Source organism: Pyrus communis, chromosome 2 (assembly GCF_963583255.1).
Source record: "Pyrus communis chromosome 2, drPyrComm1.1, whole genome shotgun sequence".
Lineage (NCBI taxonomy): Eukaryota > Viridiplantae > Streptophyta > Magnoliopsida > Rosales > Rosaceae > Pyrus > Pyrus communis.
Window position 1 is genome coordinate 11,938,255 of NC_084804.1, and position 21,642 is coordinate 11,959,896.

Sequence of the window (21,642 nt, forward strand, 5' to 3'; positions counted from 1 at the left end):
AAAAAAAAAAAAAAAGAACTGAAAAAGAAAAAGGTTTTAACCAAAAAATGAAAAGGTAAAAGGAGAAAGAATTCTATTCGTAGTCTCCACCATGCAGAATTTTTAGATTGGTTTTAGATATTTTGAGTTTTTTAATTATTAAATTTAATATTTTTAATAAAATATATAATGAAAATATTCAATACTTCAAAATATTGTAGAAATTTTCCTTCTGTCATTAAAACGAATTAAACTTTTTTAATTACAATATTCAATACTTTGAAGAAAATCTCCTTCCGCCATGCACACAAATTAATTTTTCGTCATCATCATCGACTTCTCTTTATAAAAAGTAGTGTGCATTGTGGGAGTCGGCCCCACAACATGATTAAGCATTCTATTCATCACTTTCAGAATTGTCGCAATCTCATCTCGGAGCACAATAAAATCGGAGTTTCAGATCAGAGGCCGAGACAGAAGCAGAAAGTTTCGGCTTCCGTTTCGGGTTAGTGATGTTCGGGTGCAAGTGCTTCCATTGGAATCAGCTCACAGATTTATTACCACCCGAGCCTGAAGAACCCTTCTCTCTGCCTCATCCCATTCCTCAATGGCCTCCAGGTGTGAAAAATTATACTGCAAAAGCTTTGATCTTTTTCGGATTCTCTTTTTGTTTTTGAAAATTATGATCTGGGTTTTTGTTTTTTTAGATTATCTGATTAGAATTTGGAATTTTTATGGATTTTGGGTTGATGGGTTTGTGGATTCTGCTGAATGCTATCATATGTGGCTATGAAAGTTTGCTTTTTTTGGGTTAATGGATCACGCATTATAGTCGTTATATTTTTAGATAAACTGTAAGTCTCTAAATTTGAAAAGAAAAAGTCTTTTCCTTTTGTTAATTTCTGAAAAGAAGCTGAAATTATTTTATTATTGCAAATATTGATCAGTGATTTTTATGGGAATTAGAGACTTTTATGGTTAGTTTGATTCCTCTGCCAAAGTACTTGCACTTATCAGAACTAAGCATGTCTTCGGAATCATGATGAACCTCCACTGGTTGTTTGAATTTGAGCTGGAGAGCTAAAATGTGATTTTATAATCTATGCGTTTCCTAGGGCCATTGTTCATCATCATCAACCTGTTTTCTGTCTGTATATGTTATTTGGTATGCTCTGGTAAGTTTGTGAACATGCTGATATTCGCGATTTTGTGGTTTGATCATAAATGGTTTTGTTCTACTGTGTTGCATTGGTTACTCGGTATTTTAGCGCAAGTGTGGATGTTGTGTGCAAATAGCCTGTTCATTGACCATATGCTTTAGATTGCGGTTAAGTTGTATTCAACTCGATATGATGCACGGCAGCAAAAGAACCTACCTTTTGGTTAGCATGGTTTAGCTCGATGTCCGTTGTTTAGTCATTCTACTAGGACACTCTTTTTCTCCTTTATTTCCCTTTTGAAGCTTCTCTCCCTTTATAAACGATCTCTTAAACCCTTAATGAGCAGCTTAAGATAGTCTTTTCGCTCATTAAGTTTCTGGTTATATGTTTCTGCCTATATTGTTAGTGAATGCTTATTCTATTTTTTTAGCACATGATTGCTGATTTCAAAGCTCCAGAAATTGGGGTTTATCTGTTCTTCCTTGCTTGAATAATGAATTACGAGTTAGAAATTCACTTGTTAGTTTGTGCCGCAACATATTTTGAACTTCACCTTATGTTTGGATGGTTTCATCTTTTTTCGGGTGATTAGTGTGCTTGATGTTGTTAATTGTGAGTTTTCTGGATTATGGTGTATTTCTTCTTTGTTTTCTGAATCAAAGCTTCAATTTAAGTAGCTCGTTTCTTTTTGTAGTTTCACATTCACCTATGTTGCAGCTGAGTATTTACGAACATGCAAAATTTTGGAGGTTGTGGAAATTCGGAAAGAATCTTTTCAAGTACGACTAAAGCATTAACGCAAAAAATTTTAAAAATTATCAATGAGAAAAACTGAATGCTTGAGGATTCGTAAATGATTCAGGGATGCATTTATTTATTCGAATGGCAGTTTGGACTACTTTTCTAAATGATTCAGGGATGCATTTTTCTTCTCAGGTGAAGGTTTTGCTTCTGGAAGAATCAATCTCGGAGAAATAGAGGTTTCCAAGATAACCAGATTTGAGTTTATCTGGGCCTGCATTCCATCGGAGGACAAGAAAAAATGTGTTACGTTTTATAAGCCAGCAGGAATACCTGATGGATTCCATAGCCTTGGTCATTATTGCCAATCCAAGGATAAACCTTTACACGGTTTTGTTCTTGTGGTTAAAGAGGCAGAGTTTCCAGAAACAATTGATGTTGGGGAGAGTGTCAAGTTGCCGGCTCTCAGAGAGCCACTTGATTACATGTTAGTATGGAGCCCTGATGAGGGGAATGAGGACAATCATGGTGCATATGGTTATTTTTGGCGTCCTCAGCCACCAGAAGGTTACAAAGCAATGGGCTTTTTAGTGACTAACAAGCCTGATAAACCTCGGTTGGATGAAGTGAGGTGCATTCGAGCTGATTTGACTGACAGATGTGAAACTTACCGCCCAGTTCTTAATGCGATTACAAAATTTCTAAATATTCCTTTCCAAGTTTGGACTACAAGACCCCATCATCGGGGAATGATGGGGAAAGGGGTTTCTGCTGGTACATTTTTCTGCTCTAGCGACTCCAACGTTGGAAAGGATGTGCATATTGGATGCTTGAAGAATTTGAATCCGAAGCTACCTGGAATGCCAAATCTTGATCAAATTCATTCGCTTATCCATCATTATGGACCCACCGTATTTTTTCATCCAGAAGAGATTTACTTGCCATCTTCTGTTTCATGGTTTTTCAAAAGTGGAGCGCTTTTGTACAAAACTGGCATGTCGGATGGTGAGGCTATTGATGGTAGTGGCTCAAATTTGCCTGGCGGGGGATCAAATGATGGGGGGTTTTGGATTGACTTGCCGACTGGTGAACGAAGAGAGATAATAAAACGCGGAAACTTGGAAAGTGCAGAACTTTATGTTCATGTGAAACCAGCTCTTGGTGGGACTTTCACTGACATTGCAATGTGGGTGTTTTGTCCCTTCAATGGACCAGCCACTCTCAAAGTTGGGCCTCTGGACTTCTCTCTGAGCAAGATCGGACAGCATGTCGGTGACTGGGAGCATTTCACACTCCGCATCTGCAACTTTTCTGGAGAGCTCCAGAGCATATACTTCTCGGAGCACAGCGGTGGCAAATGGGTGGATGCATATGATTTGGAGTACACAGACGGGAACAAAGCCATTGTCTACTCATCCAAAAATGGACATGCGAGCTATCCTTATCCCGGGACTTACCTTCAGGGGTCAGACAAGCTAGGCATCGGAATAAGGAACGATGCTGCTCGCAGCAACTTATCTGTGGATTCAAGCATTCGGTATGTGATTGTTGCAGCCGAGTATCTTGGAGACGGGGTTGTGAGTGAGCCGGATTGGCTGCAGTTTATGAGAGAGTGGGGTCCAACAATAGTGTACAATTCAAGAACTGATCTTGATAAGGTTATCAATGTCTTGCCTGTGGTGTTTAAGCACAGATTGGAGAACATATTTAATAAGCTTCCAGTTGAGCTTTATGGGGAGGAAGGTCCTACTGGACCAAAGGAGAAGAACAATTGGGTGGGAGATGAGAGAAGCTAGGGTTTTGCTTGGTTTGTGAGAGAAATACCTACCTTCGTGAATCACTTGTTGTAAGCCTAAGTTGTAACCCTATGTAATGTATCCATTTTTGTGTATAGATATATACAATATAATGTATGGTACAAGGCTTTTCGAGAACGTTTTTAGTGATGGAGGGAAACATTTTTGCACTTGGGTTTTTGAGCACTTGATGATACATTATAAGGGATGAGGATCCTCTTTGTAGAGATCTGGGACTCAATCGTGTTCGTTCATTGTACATTGTGCAGTCGTGTTCGTTCATTGTACATTGTGCAATCAGTTTTCGTTAAGTACTATTTATATTCAATTTTAAATAAAACTCAAAATAATTTCTAACCGCGTAATGTGCGATAAACGAACACGATTGATTGATTCTCCAGACCCCCACAAGAGGATCCGGAGAGGATTTTATTCCCATTATAAGGTTGTGACATTGTCACAAGTGGGGCCGGATTTACAAAAAAATACACGCTGAATAATCCAAAAAACAGGGAGGGTTTGTGTGTGTTTGTGAGAAAGAGTAGGGCCAAAAAAAGGATTCACGTTTTGAACATGTGATAAATATTAACTGGTCGGGTGATGCCATTAAAACTATAAATTGGTGCCCAATTGAAGTTTTTCTCCACAAGCCCTTTTTTTGGTTTATCCGGACAAACTCTTGATTTTGTGATAACGTCTTAGTGACTTGCTCTATTTTTTCTCGTAGTGCTCAAAGACGTAAATTTTTAATATTTCTCTCAATTGATTTGTTTAAAAACAAAAAAGCAAACTATAAATCACGGGCCTTTTGACAAAATGGACCTTAGGTCCATATAAACACCGGCCCATATTCTCCACATTTGAGAGGGACCGAACGGTCCAGTCGTGGGGTGCTTGAAACTTGGAAGCAAAGGGCACCACGCGAGCAGTAGAACGAACACACAGCACATACGAAAGAGACGACTAGGACTCTGAGCGAGCGAGCAGAGAAATGCTGTCGAGGAGGTTGGTTTCGTTCCTCAATAGGAGCTCCTCAGCGCCACACTTTTCCAGGTTCAACTTTTATTATATTTTCTCTTCAAACTTCTGATCAAATTTTAATTCCCATAGTTTGCCAAAAAGTTGAGTAATCGGTTCACCAAGTTCCCAGAACTTTCAATAGCAGCTGTTGCAGCATTACCAGATTTAATTTGCACAAAAATTATGAACTGGGTCGTTGTAGTTTTGGGTTTTCGAGATCATAAAATATGAAATAGTGGATGCAATTTCTTGTTGTTCCGATTAGGATTTGATGGAGTGTGATGTGACTAATGAGATGGGTTTTGTGCAGTTTGGCGGCGAAGACAGTGGACGAAGGGAAGAGCTCGTCTTTCCGTCGAAAGGCGGTGTCTTTTATTCTGATTACCACTACCGGCGGTGTTGCCTTAAGTGCTCTTAATGATCTTGTGATTTATCAAAGCTGCAGCAGGTATTCCTTCCAAGTATATGGGACATTTTTTTCTGTTTTATTTGATGTGATTAATCAGTTTACTCAAATTTGGAACTTGCGTTTATGAACAACGTTGTTTTTTGTGCAGTTCGGTTTCTTAATGATTGTCCTTGAAAAGGCGGTTTTTTTTCTCCATTTTTTAGGTTTGGAAATCGTTTGGATCTATTATATGACTGGTTCTATAAATTAGATCACACGTTTGATAGTGTCTTGGTTATATGAATTTACAGATTGTATTTACAGCAATACCTTGTAATGTAGCTTTATGGAAAGCATATAGATTTAAAGTATATTTGTAGAGAGGGCGCAGAAAACTAACCAAGAGGTGATTTACACCATAGTGTGACTTAATCTTGCACATATGCAATGCAGCCGTGGAATATTACTTGCGTGTCAGTATCCTGCTTGTTTGATGTATTCTATTCCCTCGCACTACAGATCATGTCATAATGTCCACGTATGAAGGTGGAAGTTAGGCAGTTTTACTCGCAGAGTTGGTTGTTGATCAGTAGTGATCTGTAGGATGAATGAGGGGAGGAGAGGGAAAATGACACTTTTCTTGGAGAGGTGGGAAGGGGTAATAGAGAGTTCAAGGAACAACCCCAAATCATTTAATGTCCCTGATATATATTTAATCTAAGGCTTTTTTTCGGTAATCAATTCTTGTAAACTTTGCAGCAAGGCCATGGAGAAAGCCAGTAAGAACCCTGCAATCATAGAGGCTATAGGGGAACCTATTGCAAAGGGCCCATGGTACAATGCTTCACTTGCAGTAGCTCATAAGCGGCATTCTGTAGCTTGTACGTTTCCTGTGTTTGGACCACGAGGCGTGGGAGTCTTGGAGGTGAAGGCTGTACGTAAAGGAGGTTTGTATTGATTTAAATACAAAAACAGACATATAATTGTATGTGCAAACACACAAGCAAATACACATAAAGACATACATTGTGTGCATGTGCTCTCACACCTGCTTATTTTGGTGTTTGGATACTTACACGCACTTTCATACATTGTCGCTACTTGAATATACATTTAAAACCATAATAATGGTGCATGATTTTACATCCAACGACATATAATTGATCAACGTCGTTTGTTGATGTGTACTTAAACTCGTTGTCAGTGTTAGATCTTTTCCAAATTGGTTTGTTTGGAACAACCGGGCTATCCCAATTTGTGTATTAGAAGTTTTGTGAAGAATGCTGAAAAACTAGCTAGACTTTTGTGTTTGATGCTTTAAACTACATTTTACATATATCTCGGGTTTTGATAACTCTTTTAGTACTTTAATGATCGGATTTCTCATTCGCAGATAACACCTGGCTTTCGTATCTCATCCCTCGCGATTGGGACATCCTAATCATGGATGCCCTCGTCCATATTCCTGAAAACGAAGAGAAGCAGCAAACAGTGCGAATTGGTATTGCCGACAGTGCCCCCGGTCTTGCTTGTACGGCATGCACTGGTTGTCCCACTCAAGTATCGGCGAGTCCGAAGAACTGAAGTAACAAACGCATCAGCATGCAAGAGTGTTTGCACTTCTAAATCATCCATCTCATACAAAACTTGGTACAGAATTGTAATAGCATAGAGACTTCTCACCTGAGTATTTTGTCCAGTTTTTAGTTTTTCAGTTTTTTGGGTGACTGGTGGGAAAGCTCAAAGCTTTCGGTTTTTAGTCTTGGGCCGGGTTTTAGACAGTGGAGCGGTGGAGAAGAGTTGGGCTGTTGTTTCCTTGTAAAAGCCCATAAACATTTCCCTAGATTTGTTATTCCTTTTCTTTAATGAGTAATTTCGTGGAATAAAATGTTTAAGTTTCAAGAAGGCATACTTTTGCAATTTTTCTTTATGTACGACAGATTGGTTGTGGAAATCAACGATTAAATCTTGCATATATGAATCTGATGAATACTTGTAACTTAGTTTTACATGAAATTTGTATCATTTAGACCAACTTTAATGGTGGGATAAAGCTTAAAAATTTAAGCCAGAAAATTTTAAGTCATAACCTAAAAAATGCTCTTTAATGCATAGACTTAAAATTTTAGTCCTAGATTCTTAAACAATGATTTTAGCCTATATTTTTTTGGGTAAACTAAAATTTATGTGGATTATCCTATTTTATTTTTATAAAAATTTTAATAAAAAAATATTTAAATTTTGATAAATAATAAAAATCACACAAATACATGGGTATTGAATGAAATTTGATTTAAATTATTTTAGATTTTGATTTAATTTTGGGTCGTCTAATGACTCTAATCTTTTTTTTAATACCACTAGATTCGATCACATTCGTTGGATTATAATAAAAAAAATTAAAAAAAAGGTTTGAAATATGATAATTTGGTACGTCTAGAAAGATTTAAGCCAAGACTATTTTCTTGGGGGTGGGGGATAGTAGCCCAAAAATTTATTTTATCCCCGAGGCTTGTTTTAACCCAATAATTAATGATGGTTTGGAGGGATTTAAAGTTTAAATTTTAATTTTTATCCCAACTACAGAAGATGGTCTTAGTAGTATGAGTCGTTGTAGTTGAACCCATTTTTTATGTTAAAAATGCAGAGAGTGTATAAGGTTCAAGTAAGCCAAGTATTAACGTGAAGTAAAATACAAATTAATGATGAGTGGTCCATTCATAGAAAAACAAAACTTAAAGTCAAAACATTTGCGTCTTGAATCTTGACATGTACGATGCGGACATGGACTTACAAAATTAAATTGGTGTCCTTTATTTTTATTAATTATAGGTATTAAGTTATATTAAATTATTAACACGTTTGAAGCGCGGGACAAATGTTTCTGTGTAATGTTTTCGGTAAACATAAATTTTTCGTTGAAAATAAATAGAAAATCGTATGTGTATTGAGGTATGTATTATATTTAATGTTAAATAAATGAAGACCTGACACATTATTTGATAAAAAAGCTTTTTAAAAAAAATATATATATATATATATTTTAGATAAATACGATATTTATTGATACGATAAAATAGACAGTATAAATAGAGAGTATAGTGCATTAAATAGACCTAATTTTAACCCGGTCAAAGAAAAAAAAAACTTCACGTAATAATAATTACAAAGCTTTACACTATCTTCAAACATAAGATCAACGATTATCTCGAACTTGCCAACGTCTTTGTGCATTACTACAACATTATTATATATCATTGTCCGTAATCATTCCTTAACCCATCTTTCAGTTGATGCAATTGATTAGTGGAGAAGTGGATCGAATTAAACATGCCCACATTTACCTTCTTTTCTTCATTTGCCATTATTTAATTTTGGTCGGCAAAATTGCACATCATCCTGATTGTTCCCCATATTTAAAAAGACTTCTAAATAAGAGCATCTCAAAAGAGGATGCTAAATTAAAAATGTTATTTTTACCATATATTTATATTATCTCTCTAATAGAGAGAGACACACGTGTGTTATGGATCCTAATTCTATTAGAGAGATGATACAAATGATAGTACAAATATGTGATAAGTGTAACGTTACTCGATGTTCAATTCTAAGGGGAATGTCACATAATAAAATTTGAAAGTAGATAGAAGCTCCAACTGATATGTCAATCCTACGTGGATTGGTATAAAAATTATGTGCTGCCAATTTTGACATACAAATTTACTTAGGTACTCACTAAGTAAAATTAAATAACATAAACAAAATGTCATTTGCTAATGTGTGAAAATGGTTATTTTTTAAAATAATTCAATGCCAAATTCTAAATGGAATGTCACATAATCAAAATGTCACTAGTTCCATTTTTTTAAAGTCCAAGAAAAATTAACTAACATGTCCATTATTTTTTAAAACCATAAAACATGTGTTAGAATATTATTGGATCAAAATAAAAAAATTGAGTATATAGGGTACTCCCTATTACTAGTGAGTATCTAAGTTTATATTTTGACATATGAGAAAATGTGATGTCTTATACTTTGTGAATGTTTTGTTGTGTGGGTCCTAATATTGCAATTATAAATCATGAAAATTAGTTGTGATTGATTTAGATTGAAGAGTGAGTCTTACAATTATTAATTTGAATAAGAATCATATTGATTGAAGCAAAAGTAAATTTGACATTACCATATAGGCCTTTAAATTTATATTTGACATATATCTTTTGACATTTTTATTGGGAGAACAACTTGTATTGCACGAGTTCACTACGATGGTGGCGTCTAATGCTAATAATACAAGTACACTTGAAAAAAGAATCAACATATGTCTTTATATTATTGATACGAAACGCAACGTGGTGAACTGGTGATAAACTCGTGTAATGAAAGTCATTTTCCTCTTCAAGATGCTTAAGGTGTCACCATCTCACATTGAATGTCTACCCTATGATTTTTACTCCCTATTTGGACGTGACAATTTAATGCACTGCTTATTACCTGAAATGAAACAACACGAAAAATAACGAATTTCGAGTCAAGGCTTAACAAGTCAAGTGTCTTATTGGGTCAACCCATTAAGTAAGGGTTGATTCAGCTCTACACGCGAGTAACCCGTTTCAATCCATTAAACTAAAAACATTTGATATTTTGTAGGAATATGATGTATTGAAAATCATATGTATGTGATATGTAGATGTAAACTTGTGGTGCTTAATGAAATTATTGTAGTCTTATTGGTGAATCAAAAAGAACTTACCAATATATATATTACTATATAGGAATTGGATAATGTTAGGAGTTAAAATTTTTAGATTGATTTTGGAAACTAAAAGACATGGAAATCGATGATTAGTTTATTACTTAAACGTTGATTAAAGTGCTCAATTCTATTGATGACACCTTGTTTAATTTATAAATTTAATCACCTTAGAATTAGCCTTACGGATTTCTTATAATTTTTTTATTTCATTATAAGTGCAAATGAGTCTGGTAAGTTAACTCCTGAATTTTAATTGTTGGGTTGGGTTTTGAATTCTTAAACCTGTTAAGATAATTTAAGTTTCACTGTTAAGATAATTTAAGTTTCACGATACGATTTGTTAAAATAACAAGTTGACACGAAAATAAAATAAATACAACAAACATAATTCGCTTGTGGTCTATCCCTCCCGTTAACTGACGGTGTCCCCTCACTGTATGCCACCGTGTCAACGAGAAAGCACGGAGGAGTCCACGTGACAGCCGGCGGACTCATCAACGTTTCACAAAATTTCGGACTTCAAGCCCTGGCGAATCGTGTCACTCCAATCCGCCGCGGGGCCGTCCACATACACTCCGATGTTTCCTTGGTCCCAGGTGTCACAACATACGTGCACACCAAGGACGGGCCCCACGCGGTCCTAATTCCAAACGTTTCGAGACCTGTGATGGGGTGGACCCGGCCTGTCGGCTTGTCGTTTGGAGCGTATGGGTTGTGGGTTCCATTTCTTGTTTGCCTTTCCTACCTGAAGGGCACGGGAATTTCCTCTCTCGGCTCCTTAATGTCTTCTCCTAATTTTCGTCAGATAGAGCGAAAATTTATCCCATCCCCTTTACTCCTGCAATATACGAAGAAGTGCGCCTTATTTTTTTGATAAATTTTTATTTCTTTAACTTTGAAATATTTGAAGTTTTCAAAACTCCATAGAACAGCAATTATATCTTCATTTTTATTCAATTTTCAGAATAATAAATTAAAACGACTCAGACTCGAGTAGTGAATGATAGCTCATGTTTTGTAAAATGAGAACGAGAAATTGAAAGATAGCGTAGAAGCAAGCAAAGATATTGGTGGAGACGCATAAAGCAGACGGCAGACAGCAGACAGAAAGTGGGTCCTCTCTCCACAATGAGTATGAGTGGACCCCATCTCTTTCCTTCGTTCTATTTACCACCCACCACCAAAACCAACCTGAAAAGCAAACCCCCATTAACCTAACCTTGCCCCGCGCTCCTCTCCCTTTCCCAAAACCGATCAAACAAAAGTATATAGGATTCTTCTTCGCTCAACTAAACTGAGCACAGTTGCCCGACAAACCTTTGGTTTTGTGTCAAATGTGCAAAGGATCACTGCCCCAAGCAAAACCCACTTCTCCCTTTTCCCAATTTCTGTCTCAATCAATTTCCCCTAACTTCAATTTATCACCAAATTAAACCCTAACCCTTGTCTCCCCTTTTATGCAGTCACTCCACCTGCAACTTTTATAAAATCCACCATCTGGGTTCTGATCCTGTGAGCTTTTTTGTTGGATTTGAGGTGGAAAGGAGGAAGCTTTGTTTGTTCAATGGAGAGTGGAGGTTCTGCAAGTGGGTCGTTAACTAAGTCAACGCTGTCCAGGGAGGAGAATTTTGCCATGTCTTCTGAGGACTCTTCTAACCCTGAGGAGTCTGGGCTCGAGCTCTGTCTTGGGCTGAGCCTTGGTGGTGGTGGTGGTAAGGGTCAGCAAGGGCAAAGGGGTCAAGTTGCTAGGATCTTGACCGCTAAGGATTTTCCTTCTGTGGGTTTTTCTTCTTCGTCGGCTTCCAAGTCGTCGTCTTCTACTTCTTCGTTGAGCAGTGCTAATGTTGCGGCTGGAACCAAGAGAAGTGCTGATTCTGTGGCTGCTGCTAATGGTGGCAGGTAAGATAATTAAAAAGGATTCTTTTTTTTTTAATTTTTTTTAATTAATGAGCTCAATTGATTGGTTGTTGGCTCTAGTTTCAGAATTTAATTGGGTTCTCTTATTGCACATCACAAATTATTGTTACCATTTTAGAATTTCCAAGTTTTCTGTACCATGATGTCCTGTTGCAATCTTATTTTCTGTCATTGATTTGATTTTTTCATCTGTTGTTGTCGGATTTAAGAGCCTGTGTTTGTATTTGTCAGTTGTTCTGGATGCAAATAACCTCTTTTGCTTGTTTAGCTCAATGCACAAATATCCTTGCTGGATCATTGGTTTACACACAATTATAGTTCTAGATTAAAACTATAGTGTACAACATTTATACACATGATTGTGTAATTATCCGGAGACATTAAATTAGATTTTCTGCTGTTCATTGTTGCTTGAGGTAGTAGGACTTATATAGCGTCCGGTTGTTGAGTTATTTATGTGGAAATATTGTAACCTTGCCGCTTTTTGTAAGGTTTTCGGTTTTTCTTTCTTCTCTGAGGGATTGTATCTTTTGTTTGTTGAAGCAGTCAGGTTGTGGGATGGCCTCCTATCAGAGCTTATAGAATGAACAGTTTGGTTCACCAAGCGAAATCTTCATCTGCCGAAGGATCTAACTCAGTAAATGAGAGAAGCGAGTGCAAGACTGGTGCGGCGAAGGTTAACAATGGAGGTCACAAGACCAATGGAAATGCTAAGGAGATAGGGCAGCAGAGGGGTTCCCTGTTTGTGAAGGTGAATATGGACGGGAGTCCTATTGGGCGAAAGGTTAATCTAAATGCACATAGTTCGTATGAAGCCCTAGCACAAAAATTGGAGGATATGTTCCATGGGCCCTCGACACATGGTTAGTCATTTATTGTTCCCAAATCCAGGCAACTTGAATTTTAGTTGTGCACAATGGTCCTTCTGTGGAGCTAGAATTATCTTCCCAAGCTTTCTTGGAATGTCATTTGAATCAAGAAAAATTCCAAATTTGAGTTTATTTTGCCGAAACTTTTCCCTTTATGAAATATAATAGTTATTGATATTCTGAATGTGTAAAGTCCATCACTTGAAATCATGGTTTTCACTTGGACAAGATCAAATTTATTTATCTTAGCCGATTAGGATGTAAATATTTGCCTTTTGACTGATGGTAGTATTATATCTATTACTTAGGTTCAGGTGGTCAGGAGATGGAAGGAGAAACTAGACCCTCAAAGTTGCTGGATGGATCGTTTGAGTTTGCGCTCACTTATGAAGATAAAGATGGAGACTGGATGCTTGTGGGAGACGTTCCTTGGGAGTAAGATTTTTTTTTCAATAAACGATGAAGCGTATTGTGCCTGCATATTACTATAATTGAATTCAGTAGTTATTGACTTGTTCTACTAGTTCTTATATATATAGTTCGGTGTTAGTGGAATCTGGTATCTAAAGTTTTAAAAGCCATATTGAGCGACATATAAGGTTTTCATGTCGTTGGTTTTGCCTCAGCTTATGCGTTTTTACTTATTTTGCATTCAGGATGTTTCTTGGTACCGTGAAGAGGTTAAGGATTATGAGGACATCTGAAGATAACGGATTCGGTATGTAGGGGTTGCTGTTAATTTTGTCTCTGAAAATCAAATTTGGTCTCCGAAAGCTGCAGTTTCACCCGATGCTAACTCTGTTAATTTTGATTTGCAGCTCCGCTGTTACAGGAAAAGAATGTGAGGCAAAGATGTAAGCCAATCTAGATCCGTTTCTCGTAACACAAGCAAGAAGAGACAACCTATGTTTGGAAGTGTACAAAGGGGACAAAACCTATAGTAGGAGCATTTTGGAAAGAAGAGGGAGAAACCGTTGGTTTTCGGGTTCATTTTTGGTGCTGTCGAATGCCATTTTGTTTTATTTTTGTTACGCCTTCGCCGAGAGCGATCTCCCTACCTTTTGAAAACCACAGCCATCTTAGTTTTCAATGTAATACTGCTATATATATACGTTTGCTTACTTTGGTGAATGTTGTTTAAGTTGTATATATGGGAACACCCCCAAATGCTTGTCTGTTCAGCAGACGAGCAATTATCAGTTTCCCCCTTCTTTGCTCTTTACACGTAAGAAGACATCCCTCTGTATTTGCGTCAGCTACGGAAATATGTCTCCTTAACATACAAAAAAGCATAAGTTTTTGCACACGTGTCAAATTGCAATTTGTCAGTAGGAGTCGAGTGAAAAAAATATAAGCTCTCGACTTAATTTTTACTTGGATATATGCTTCTTACACCAGTATGAACCATTGATTGCAAACGGTAAATAAATCTCAATCTTACATACAACACGAAAAATGGAAAAATCAAAATAATGACAGCCGAAAGGGGCAACTCAAAATTCGGTCCCTAGAGAAGGCCATGTACAGGTGAGGTGCTAAACACAGGCTGGCCTTTGTTAGCTGCTGCATATGCATCGTTGTTGTTGCTGCTGCTTTTTCGCCGGGGCTTCGCCTCTCCGAGCATTGTTATGACATCCCTCATGGAAGGCCTGTCCTTGGGAAGCTTGGCAGTGCAAAGCAATGCTATTCTAAGGACTAAAAGCATCTCTTCTTGAACATGCTTGCAGTTTCCTACACTGGGGTCTAATGCTGCTTCTAAACTTTTGTTGTCCTTAATCTTCCTCCGAATCCATTCCACGACGTCTACTGATTCACCAAATTCGGGGTCTAATGGCCTCTTTCCTGTTAGAAGCTCCAATAGAACCACGCCGTAGCTGTAGATGTCGATCTTTTCGTCAACCTTCAATGTGTATCCATATTCTGATCAAAGAACGACAAAGTCACAAACTTGTTAGTGACAAGAAAATTACAGATTAACATGTGAAGTTGATATGTGAAACTAGAAGGTAGAAACTCACCAGGGGCTATGTAACCGTATGATCCAGCCACCATTGACACTGTCTCGTTTTTCCGAACCATCATCCGTGCCAACCCGAAATCCGCAATCCTTGCGTCGAGGTTTGCATCAAGCAATATGTTATTGGACTTGATGTCTCTATGGATGACTGGTGGGTGACAATCATGGTGGAGATAGGAAAGACCTTGTGCAACTCCAACTGCTATGTTGTACCGTGAAACCCAATCTACAAGCAATCTCCCTGCTTGCTTGCCATGCAAGGTTTCTCCTAAGCTGCCATTGGGCATAAACTCATATATGATCATCAAATTCGTATCATTGTTCAGAAATCCCAACAATCGAACTATGTTTCGATGCCTTAGCCTTCCCAACAGATTCACTTCCCCAACTAGATCGTCACTGCTTCCTGTTTCGATGTCTATTGCCGGTCTCCACAATTTTTTAACTGCCACAACTGTGTTTGATCTTGATATCTCTGCCTTGTACACAACCCCGGTGGCTCCCATTCCGATCACATTTGACTCCTTCACACAAGCCAGGATGTCAGTACTTGTGAAACCAAGCCTCTGGAATGCCATCAGCCTCCATGGCCACTCTCCATTGCCAACTTCGAAACTGTCTCCGAAGCAACTCCCATTCGAGTACCACCTCTTGTATAGAGTTCGAGCACTGAAAAGTGCGAGTCCAACTGCTAAAACTGATGAGATCCCAATCACCCATCCTGAAACAATGTTCCTTGTGTGCACATTCCTATGCCTCGATGCCAACACTGGATTTCGCATGCACGGAGGGAGGATACTGCCACAGAGTCCGGCATTGCCCACAAAATCACTCGGGTTTATTCTTCTCAGCACACCATTTTCTGGGACAGGACCCTCTAGCTTGTTGAATGAGACATTGAGCGTCTCCAAGGCTGGTGAGATTCCGAAATTTTCGGGTATGCCACCAGTGAGAGAGTTGTTGGACAGATCAAGAATGGACAATGTCGGCATCATGGCAATTGATTTTGGGATGTCTCCGGTCAATTGGTTGTTCCTCAGATTCAAGCTTACCAATCTCTCACATGAAGCAATGCTTGCTGGGATGCTTCCTGAGAGATGGTTTGATGAGAGATCAAGCACTGAAAGTGAAGGGCTGTCCTGGAATTGATCCGGGATTTTGCCGACCAATTCATTTTTCGAGGCCATCAGGGTTTGCAAGCTTGGAGCAGAGAGAATGGTGGAAGGCAGAGAAGAATGGAGGCGGTTTCGAGAGACATCAATGAAAGAGAGTGAAGTAGAAGAGGAAAGATCATCTGGGATTGCACCAGTGAGATTGTTGTTTGCTAATTCTAACCTCTGAAGCCTCTCAAGCTTGCCAAGCCCAACTGGGATTGTTCCGGAAAGAAAATTGTTCTGCATTCGAACACGAACAAGCGAAAGGCACGTGGATAGGCTCGCCGGAATTGGACCTGTAAAGGCATTGTTGAAGAGGATGAGCTTGGTTAGGTTGCTCTTGTTGCACAATGTGGATGGAAGCTCACCGGAAAATGAGTTGGATGAGATGTCCAACCACTGCAATGGGGCATTTTTGCCAAGATCACTAGGCAAAGGACCTGAAAACGAATTGTTCCATAGCTCAAGAACACTTAACTGACTCAAACTTCCAATTCCGAATGGAACTGAACCTGACAGCTGATTACACATCACATTCAAAAGCTGCAAATTCTTCAGCTCCCCAATCTCAGCTGGGATTTCCCCCGATAACATATTATCAGAGAGATCCAGCAATTTCAACGAAGAAATGGCGCCAATTTCAGCTGGAATTTTGCCTTCAAAATTGTTCTTGTACAAGAACAGAGTCTCAAGAAACTGAAGCCTCCCCAGCTCAGCTGGAATCTCACCACTAAGATTCCCAAGTGCCAAATCAAGATACTTGAGGTTGGTAAGATTCCCAAACTCCATTGGAATCCCACCTTCAAACTCATTGTACCCAAGGATCATAGCTTCCAATGAGGACAGCTCTCCAAGCTCCGCGGGGATTTCCGCGGTGAGATTGTTGCCGGAAAGCCCAAGAAACTTGAGCTTCTGCAAGTTCTTGAATGACTTTGGAATCAAGCCCCCGAAAAAGTTCCCTCTGAGATCCAGAGTCTCCAGCATTGTGGCATTGCCGAGATCCTCAGGAAGAAACCCCGAAAAATTGTTACTCGAAGCGTTGAGTTCCGTCAATCCTCCAGCTCTTCCGAATCCCCATGGAAACTCACCAACAAGTGAGTTTTGACTCACATCAAAAGTTTTCAATGCTGTGAGATTTGAGATGGATTTTGGCAGTGATGAGGAGAAGCCACTGCAGCAGAGGTTGAGAGAAGTGAGGCTTCGGAGACGTTGGATGTCTCCGGATACCGGGCCGCTGAGGTTCATGTGGGAGAGATCAAGCTTCTCTACATGCCCCTCAGTGTTGCACCATACGCCTGTCCAATTGCAGTGAGCTCCATTTTCCGGTAAGTTCCAGTCTTTGAGGCTGTTTAGTGGATCAACGAGGCCCACTTTCATCGAAAGCAGTGCAGAAACTTCGTCATTGGCCACAGCTGCAATGCCAAATGAAGAACAGCACAAAAATAAGAAGATCAGCAGTTGGGTTTTGCTCAACTGCATATTGTTCTGCTTATTGGGTTTTGTCTTTTGCCACGAGTGGTATCGGGGGAGGGCAGAATTCAAAGGCAGGAGCTCGAGTGCAAGGGTAAACGCTTGTAACCATGCTATTCTCTCTGGCTTTCCACCATTTTCAGTCTCGGAAACTGATAGAGAGAGAAGGTGAGAGAGTGTAACTAACTGTAGTTGTATGAGGGAGTAGTGGAAAGAAGAAGAAGATTGGTTAATGTATATGTGATGGTATATAATAAACAAATGAATAATTAGTGAATAATTGGGGTGGATTAGTTTGTAATAAGATGAGGGGCTCGTAAGATCTTGGGGACTGCAACAGGCTGTTAACTGCAAGTAATGACGGGGAAGGGTTTGGACTTATTGGAAGTTTCTCCGACGCCGTACATGGGATGGAGAATGTGGTGAATATCCCTACGCCTACCCCTACCTCTCTCTCTCTCTCTCTCTCTCTCATGCAGTGCGAGTGTTCTTACTCTTATTTTCGGATAATGCTACGTAGAGATTAAATTTGCAAACTATTTGATATCTCATTAATAAAAATATGTTAATCAATACTTAAGTAATAATTCAACTATCAACGACCATGTCATATAGTTCATGAAATTTGGTCTATGTTCTCCCTAGCATTATTTCTTATTATCTGTTATATCATATTTAGTCAACTTGAGAGAGTAGAGTAGAGTAGTTAATCATACACACACAATAAAAATGTTTCCCTTCCCCTTGATTCTTTGTCTGATCTAAGTAATTACTTCGTAATAAAACTAATGAGATTAAACAGTAGGACTGTTTTCCCCCTTGATTCTAGTAGGACTGTTTACCCAATTGAGCTTAACTCTTGCCCACCCCATACCTTTCCTTTCAATCAGTTTATTTATGAATGGATTTTGCTAGTGATAAATGTTTACGTACAAGTGGATGACTTTCAGTTATTGATACATAGTATTGTGAAACCCAAAAGTATTAACGGGCGAGGATCATTCACATGCCTATGGACGCTCTCTTTAATATTGTTCTTTATAAAAATCTTTGAAAATATTAACTTTCATTATATTATGCGTGGACGATTCTACCTGTAAGACATTGATGATTAAAAGTTACTCATACAAATATGTGTAGATTGTCCTTAACATTGCTCTTTTTATGGATTTATCCTTACAAAAATAAATGTTTCACATAAGTTTATGTCAAAAAAGCAATAATTAAAACAGTTATACCTAATACATTGAAGTTTGGAACAGATTAACTAAAAGCCACTTTATCTTAAGGCATACACAAAGGATGTGGAACCCAAAGCTACATATGCTTCGAATGATTTGGGTTTCATCGATCTTAGGGCTTCCTTCCCTTCTTCAGCTTTTAAGAGTAACTTCTAAGTATGACAAAGATACAGAAAATGATGCCCAAAGTGGATCCATCATTGAATAATCAAAAGAAAAAGATAATATCGATCAAAGCGTGTGTATTAGCCAACACCAAACCCTAATCATCTTAGTCACTGCTCACTACGAGTTAAAATAATTTCCAACCTTAATAAACATTTTTTATGCAGCACAAAAAATGATGAGAAATAAGAAGTTTATAGGAATATATAAACCTTCGTTCAGCACTGTATGTCTAAAAGTTGAAATAATATAAAATCACAGCCAGTTCATACCCATTATATATGTAGTTGATAGTTTATATATATGGTTAAATTAAAGTCAATAACTCAAATGAACATGCCATTTATTCCTCATGATTGAACGAGGGAATCATGCCATGTTACAAGGTGAAACAAACAATTAATCAAAGACAAAAACTACTCTGCTCATGTTTAATAATACAATTTTATATCAGCCCATACCTGGCTAATAAAATGATAATTAACTAGGGAACTCTTCCTATTACCTACTGCACCCTTGCGGGAAATATACATCAACTTAGAAAATTTTGTTTAAAAATATAATTGGATGGACGCTAAACACACAATAAAAGACTCTAAACTATGATTTGTGTACGGCTTAAGGTATTGCTTAGTGCCCCTAAGTTCTATTTATGATAACAAGTTTATGATTGGTTTAATTTGTGCATATCTCTACTATTTAATAGAACTTTGTTTGTCAACTCAAGAAGTTTGAAAAAACTATTCTAACCATATCAACAAAATTAAAGAAGATAACCAAACTAAAAGTTAATTACAGGCAATACGGTGAATCACAACAATTTTGTTGTTTTTTTCTCTACTCACAGCCAGATAATCTCTATTTTTCCTCCCACCTCCCCTTCTTCCACATTTTTGTCCCTCTACTCTCTCTCTCTCTCTCTCTCTCTCTCCCCCCCGCTTACATTCTAACCCGTTAAAAACAAATCACTACTCTCATAAAAAAAGCAAAAAGAATATTTCTCTTTGTGTATGACCTTTGCTAGTCTGCATTAAAAAGTTAGTTCTTTCGGTTTTTTTTTTTCCCTTTTCGAAGGACTCAAAAGGGAGTTCCGTGGATTATTTAAAAAAAAAAAAAAAAAAACAAAAAGGAGTAGAAAAAGGGAGGAGCAAACAGGAGGAAATGGAAGAAAGTGATGAGCACATTATCAATGGTGGTCTGAACCTCACCAACTACCATTTCTCTCAGATTAAAATCTTTTTTCCTTCCCTTTTTCCCTTTTCCCTCTTCTTTGTTGTTATACTGCAAATTTTCACATGCACACATGCACATATGCAAGGCAGTCCATTTAAAATAGTCAAAGTATCATATATAGTAGTGGCACTTTTTTTAATTAATTCACAATATTAGGTACCATTTCTGCAATTAGTACAGATTGGAAGGCCATGTGAGACAGCAGCTTCCTTGGGAAGTCCCTCAACCGTATTATTGGAGAGAGAAAAGAGTTTATTTTCTGGGTGGATTAAGAGAATTATTGGGTGGATTATTTGATCTGTGGATCTGTTGCTAACCCTCCTCATCTGCAGAACGGAAGAAGTAACCCATGGGAAGAAGGTATGGATGGCTACGTGTTTTCACGTGGGTTTATGCCGAGGCAACCCAAAATCTTTTCATGGTGCTTGTGGCTGCACATGTTCCACATGTATAGTTGGGGTCCACGATGTTTTGGGACCCACATTTGGTACACTAATCTGAAGTGAAAGACATAGTGAGTGCATAGTGCATACCAATAATACAAACCCAGTGTGCCGGTTTTCTGGTCTGTGCATTGCACTCATTATCTCATTCATTTTTGTAATATTTGTGATTCATTGTTTCAATCATGATTATTGATTCAGGGGGAAGCAATATTTTGATAAAGTTTAGAGGTGAATAAGAACAAGGGCTTCGAGAAACAACATGACAGGATACATTTTATCATCCCTTATATGTTTTTTTTCTAGTTCTTTTATGTTTTTAGAAGCGAAATTAGGAAGAAGGGAACGAAAACTAAACCTTGAGTATATGCTAGATCTTTTTGAATGTGCAATAAGGAAAATAGTACAAGCCATTCGGATGCGGCATTAACATTTAACATGTATTAGGGGAAGCAAAAGTTCTTGTGAAAACAAAATAATTGCATGCATCTTTGACAAAAACGGTAAGCAATACAAGGTTTCAATGGATTTTGCAAATTCTACAAGAGCTATCTTGATCCGCGGAACTCCGTTCTGACTATGTTATGGGGCTCGTTAGTATTGAATTTGTTTGTTTACTTTTCAAGCTCGGAAAATTTCAATAACGACAAAGGAAATTCAAGGTACTTTTTAATTAATAAAACAATAATATCGGCACTATTTAATTTGAATGTTGATATTGTAATGTGATCACATTCAAGTACAATTTGATTATGGTATAAGGTTACAATAAATAACACCAAACATTATTATTACTATAACAAGGTTGGTAATTACGTTGTGAACGTCCTGTTACACAATTAATGTGTGTTATTATACTTACACATGATTGCATTACACTACCACTGTTGATTATGACACCTTGGACATCTAATATAAAAGGACATGATGAAATTACAAAACATCATAATTCACTTATGGTCTCCTTACATTAATATACAACAATGTTACAACATAACATTCAATGGTGAATTACAAGAAAAATAATGTTATACTATAATCCTTGAAATTTACACTCCTAGATTACATAATAAGACTAACGTTATATTTAATTAGACTAAATGACGTTGATATTACTATAACATGGTTGACCTTAGCTTGTCGAAGTTATATTACACTATAAATGTAGCATATTATACTTCCACGTGATTACGTTACATTACTAACATTCAAATGAAATAGCATTCATACACCTTCTTCTTCTTTTTTCTTCTTTTTAGCGTTCAAATTTTAAATGTTAGACCAATAAAGA

At 37.7% G+C, this 21,642-nt stretch overlaps 4 protein-coding genes across 5 annotated transcripts; 3 read left to right on the forward strand and 1 right to left on the reverse strand.

Annotated features, from left to right (window-relative positions):
* Positions 1-373: 373 nt before the first annotated feature.
* LOC137725939 (hypothetical protein At1g04090-like) lies at positions 374-3,822 on the forward strand. Its single transcript, XM_068464785.1, has 2 exons — positions 374-597; positions 2,076-3,822. Exons 1-2 carry the CDS (start codon positions 492-494, stop codon positions 3,674-3,676), a joined length of 1,707 nt encoding a protein of 568 aa, XP_068320886.1. The 5' UTR covers positions 374-491; the 3' UTR covers positions 3,677-3,822.
* Positions 3,823-4,590: 768 nt separating this feature from the next.
* Positions 4,591-6,983, forward strand: LOC137726494 (uncharacterized). The gene is made up of 4 exons (XM_068465427.1): positions 4,591-4,729; positions 5,007-5,144; positions 5,844-6,031; positions 6,478-6,983. The coding sequence occupies exons 1-4, from the start codon at positions 4,668-4,670 to the stop codon at positions 6,666-6,668; spliced, it is 579 nt and encodes a 192-aa protein (XP_068321528.1). The 5' UTR covers positions 4,591-4,667; the 3' UTR covers positions 6,669-6,983.
* A 4,046-nt stretch (positions 6,984-11,029) lies between these two features.
* On the forward strand, positions 11,030-13,833 carry LOC137726239 (auxin-responsive protein IAA11-like). Of its 2 annotated transcripts, none has more exons than XM_068465130.1 (5): positions 11,030-11,741; positions 12,303-12,622; positions 12,937-13,063; positions 13,285-13,346; positions 13,447-13,833. In XM_068465130.1, the coding sequence occupies exons 1-5, from the start codon at positions 11,407-11,409 to the stop codon at positions 13,494-13,496; spliced, it is 894 nt and encodes a 297-aa protein (XP_068321231.1). In that variant the 5' UTR covers positions 11,030-11,406; the 3' UTR covers positions 13,497-13,833. The 2 variants fall into 2 exon arrangements, with proteins under 2 accessions (XP_068321231.1, XP_068321232.1); XM_068465131.1 differs by having other exon boundaries at positions 12,306-12,622.
* A 258-nt stretch (positions 13,834-14,091) lies between these two features.
* LOC137723296 (MDIS1-interacting receptor like kinase 1-like) lies at positions 14,092-17,296 on the reverse strand. Its single transcript, XM_068462455.1, has 2 exons — positions 14,647-17,296; positions 14,092-14,548 (listed from the first exon to the last, which is right to left on the reverse strand). Exons 1-2 carry the CDS (start codon positions 17,276-17,278, stop codon positions 14,136-14,138), a joined length of 3,045 nt encoding a protein of 1,014 aa, XP_068318556.1. The 5' UTR covers positions 17,279-17,296; the 3' UTR covers positions 14,092-14,135.
* Positions 17,297-21,642: the final 4,346 nt, after the last annotated feature.

Excerpts from the sequence above, each read along its gene's own strand:
- LOC137725939 (XM_068464785.1), top strand. The coding sequence starts at position 492 with ATGTTCGGGTGCAAGTGCTTCCATTGGAATCAGCTCACAGATTTATTA. Across the intron at positions 598-2,075 it reads CATTCCTCAATGGCCTCCAG|GTGAAGGTTTTGCTTCTGGA; the intron begins GTGTGAAAAATT and ends TTTTCTTCTCAG.
- LOC137726494 (XM_068465427.1), top strand. The coding sequence starts at position 4,668 with ATGCTGTCGAGGAGGTTGGTTTCGTTCCTCAATAGGAGCTCCTCAGCG. Across the intron at positions 4,730-5,006 it reads TCAGCGCCACACTTTTCCAG|TTTGGCGGCGAAGACAGTGG; the intron begins GTTCAACTTTTA and ends GGTTTTGTGCAG. Across the intron at positions 6,032-6,477 it reads GAAGGCTGTACGTAAAGGAG|ATAACACCTGGCTTTCGTAT; the intron begins GTTTGTATTGAT and ends TCTCATTCGCAG.
- LOC137726239 (XM_068465130.1), top strand. The coding sequence starts at position 11,407 with ATGGAGAGTGGAGGTTCTGCAAGTGGGTCGTTAACTAAGTCAACGCTG. Across the intron at positions 12,623-12,936 it reads CCATGGGCCCTCGACACATG|GTTCAGGTGGTCAGGAGATG; the intron begins GTTAGTCATTTA and ends TCTATTACTTAG. Across the intron at positions 13,064-13,284 it reads GTGGGAGACGTTCCTTGGGA|GATGTTTCTTGGTACCGTGA; the intron begins GTAAGATTTTTT and ends TTTTGCATTCAG.
- LOC137723296 (XM_068462455.1), bottom strand. The coding sequence starts at position 17,278 with ATGCAGTTGAGCAAAACCCAACTGCTGATCTTCTTATTTTTGTGCTGT. Across the intron at positions 14,549-14,646 it reads ATACGGTTACATAGCCCCTG|AATATGGATACACATTGAAG; the intron begins GTGAGTTTCTAC and ends TTCTTTGATCAG.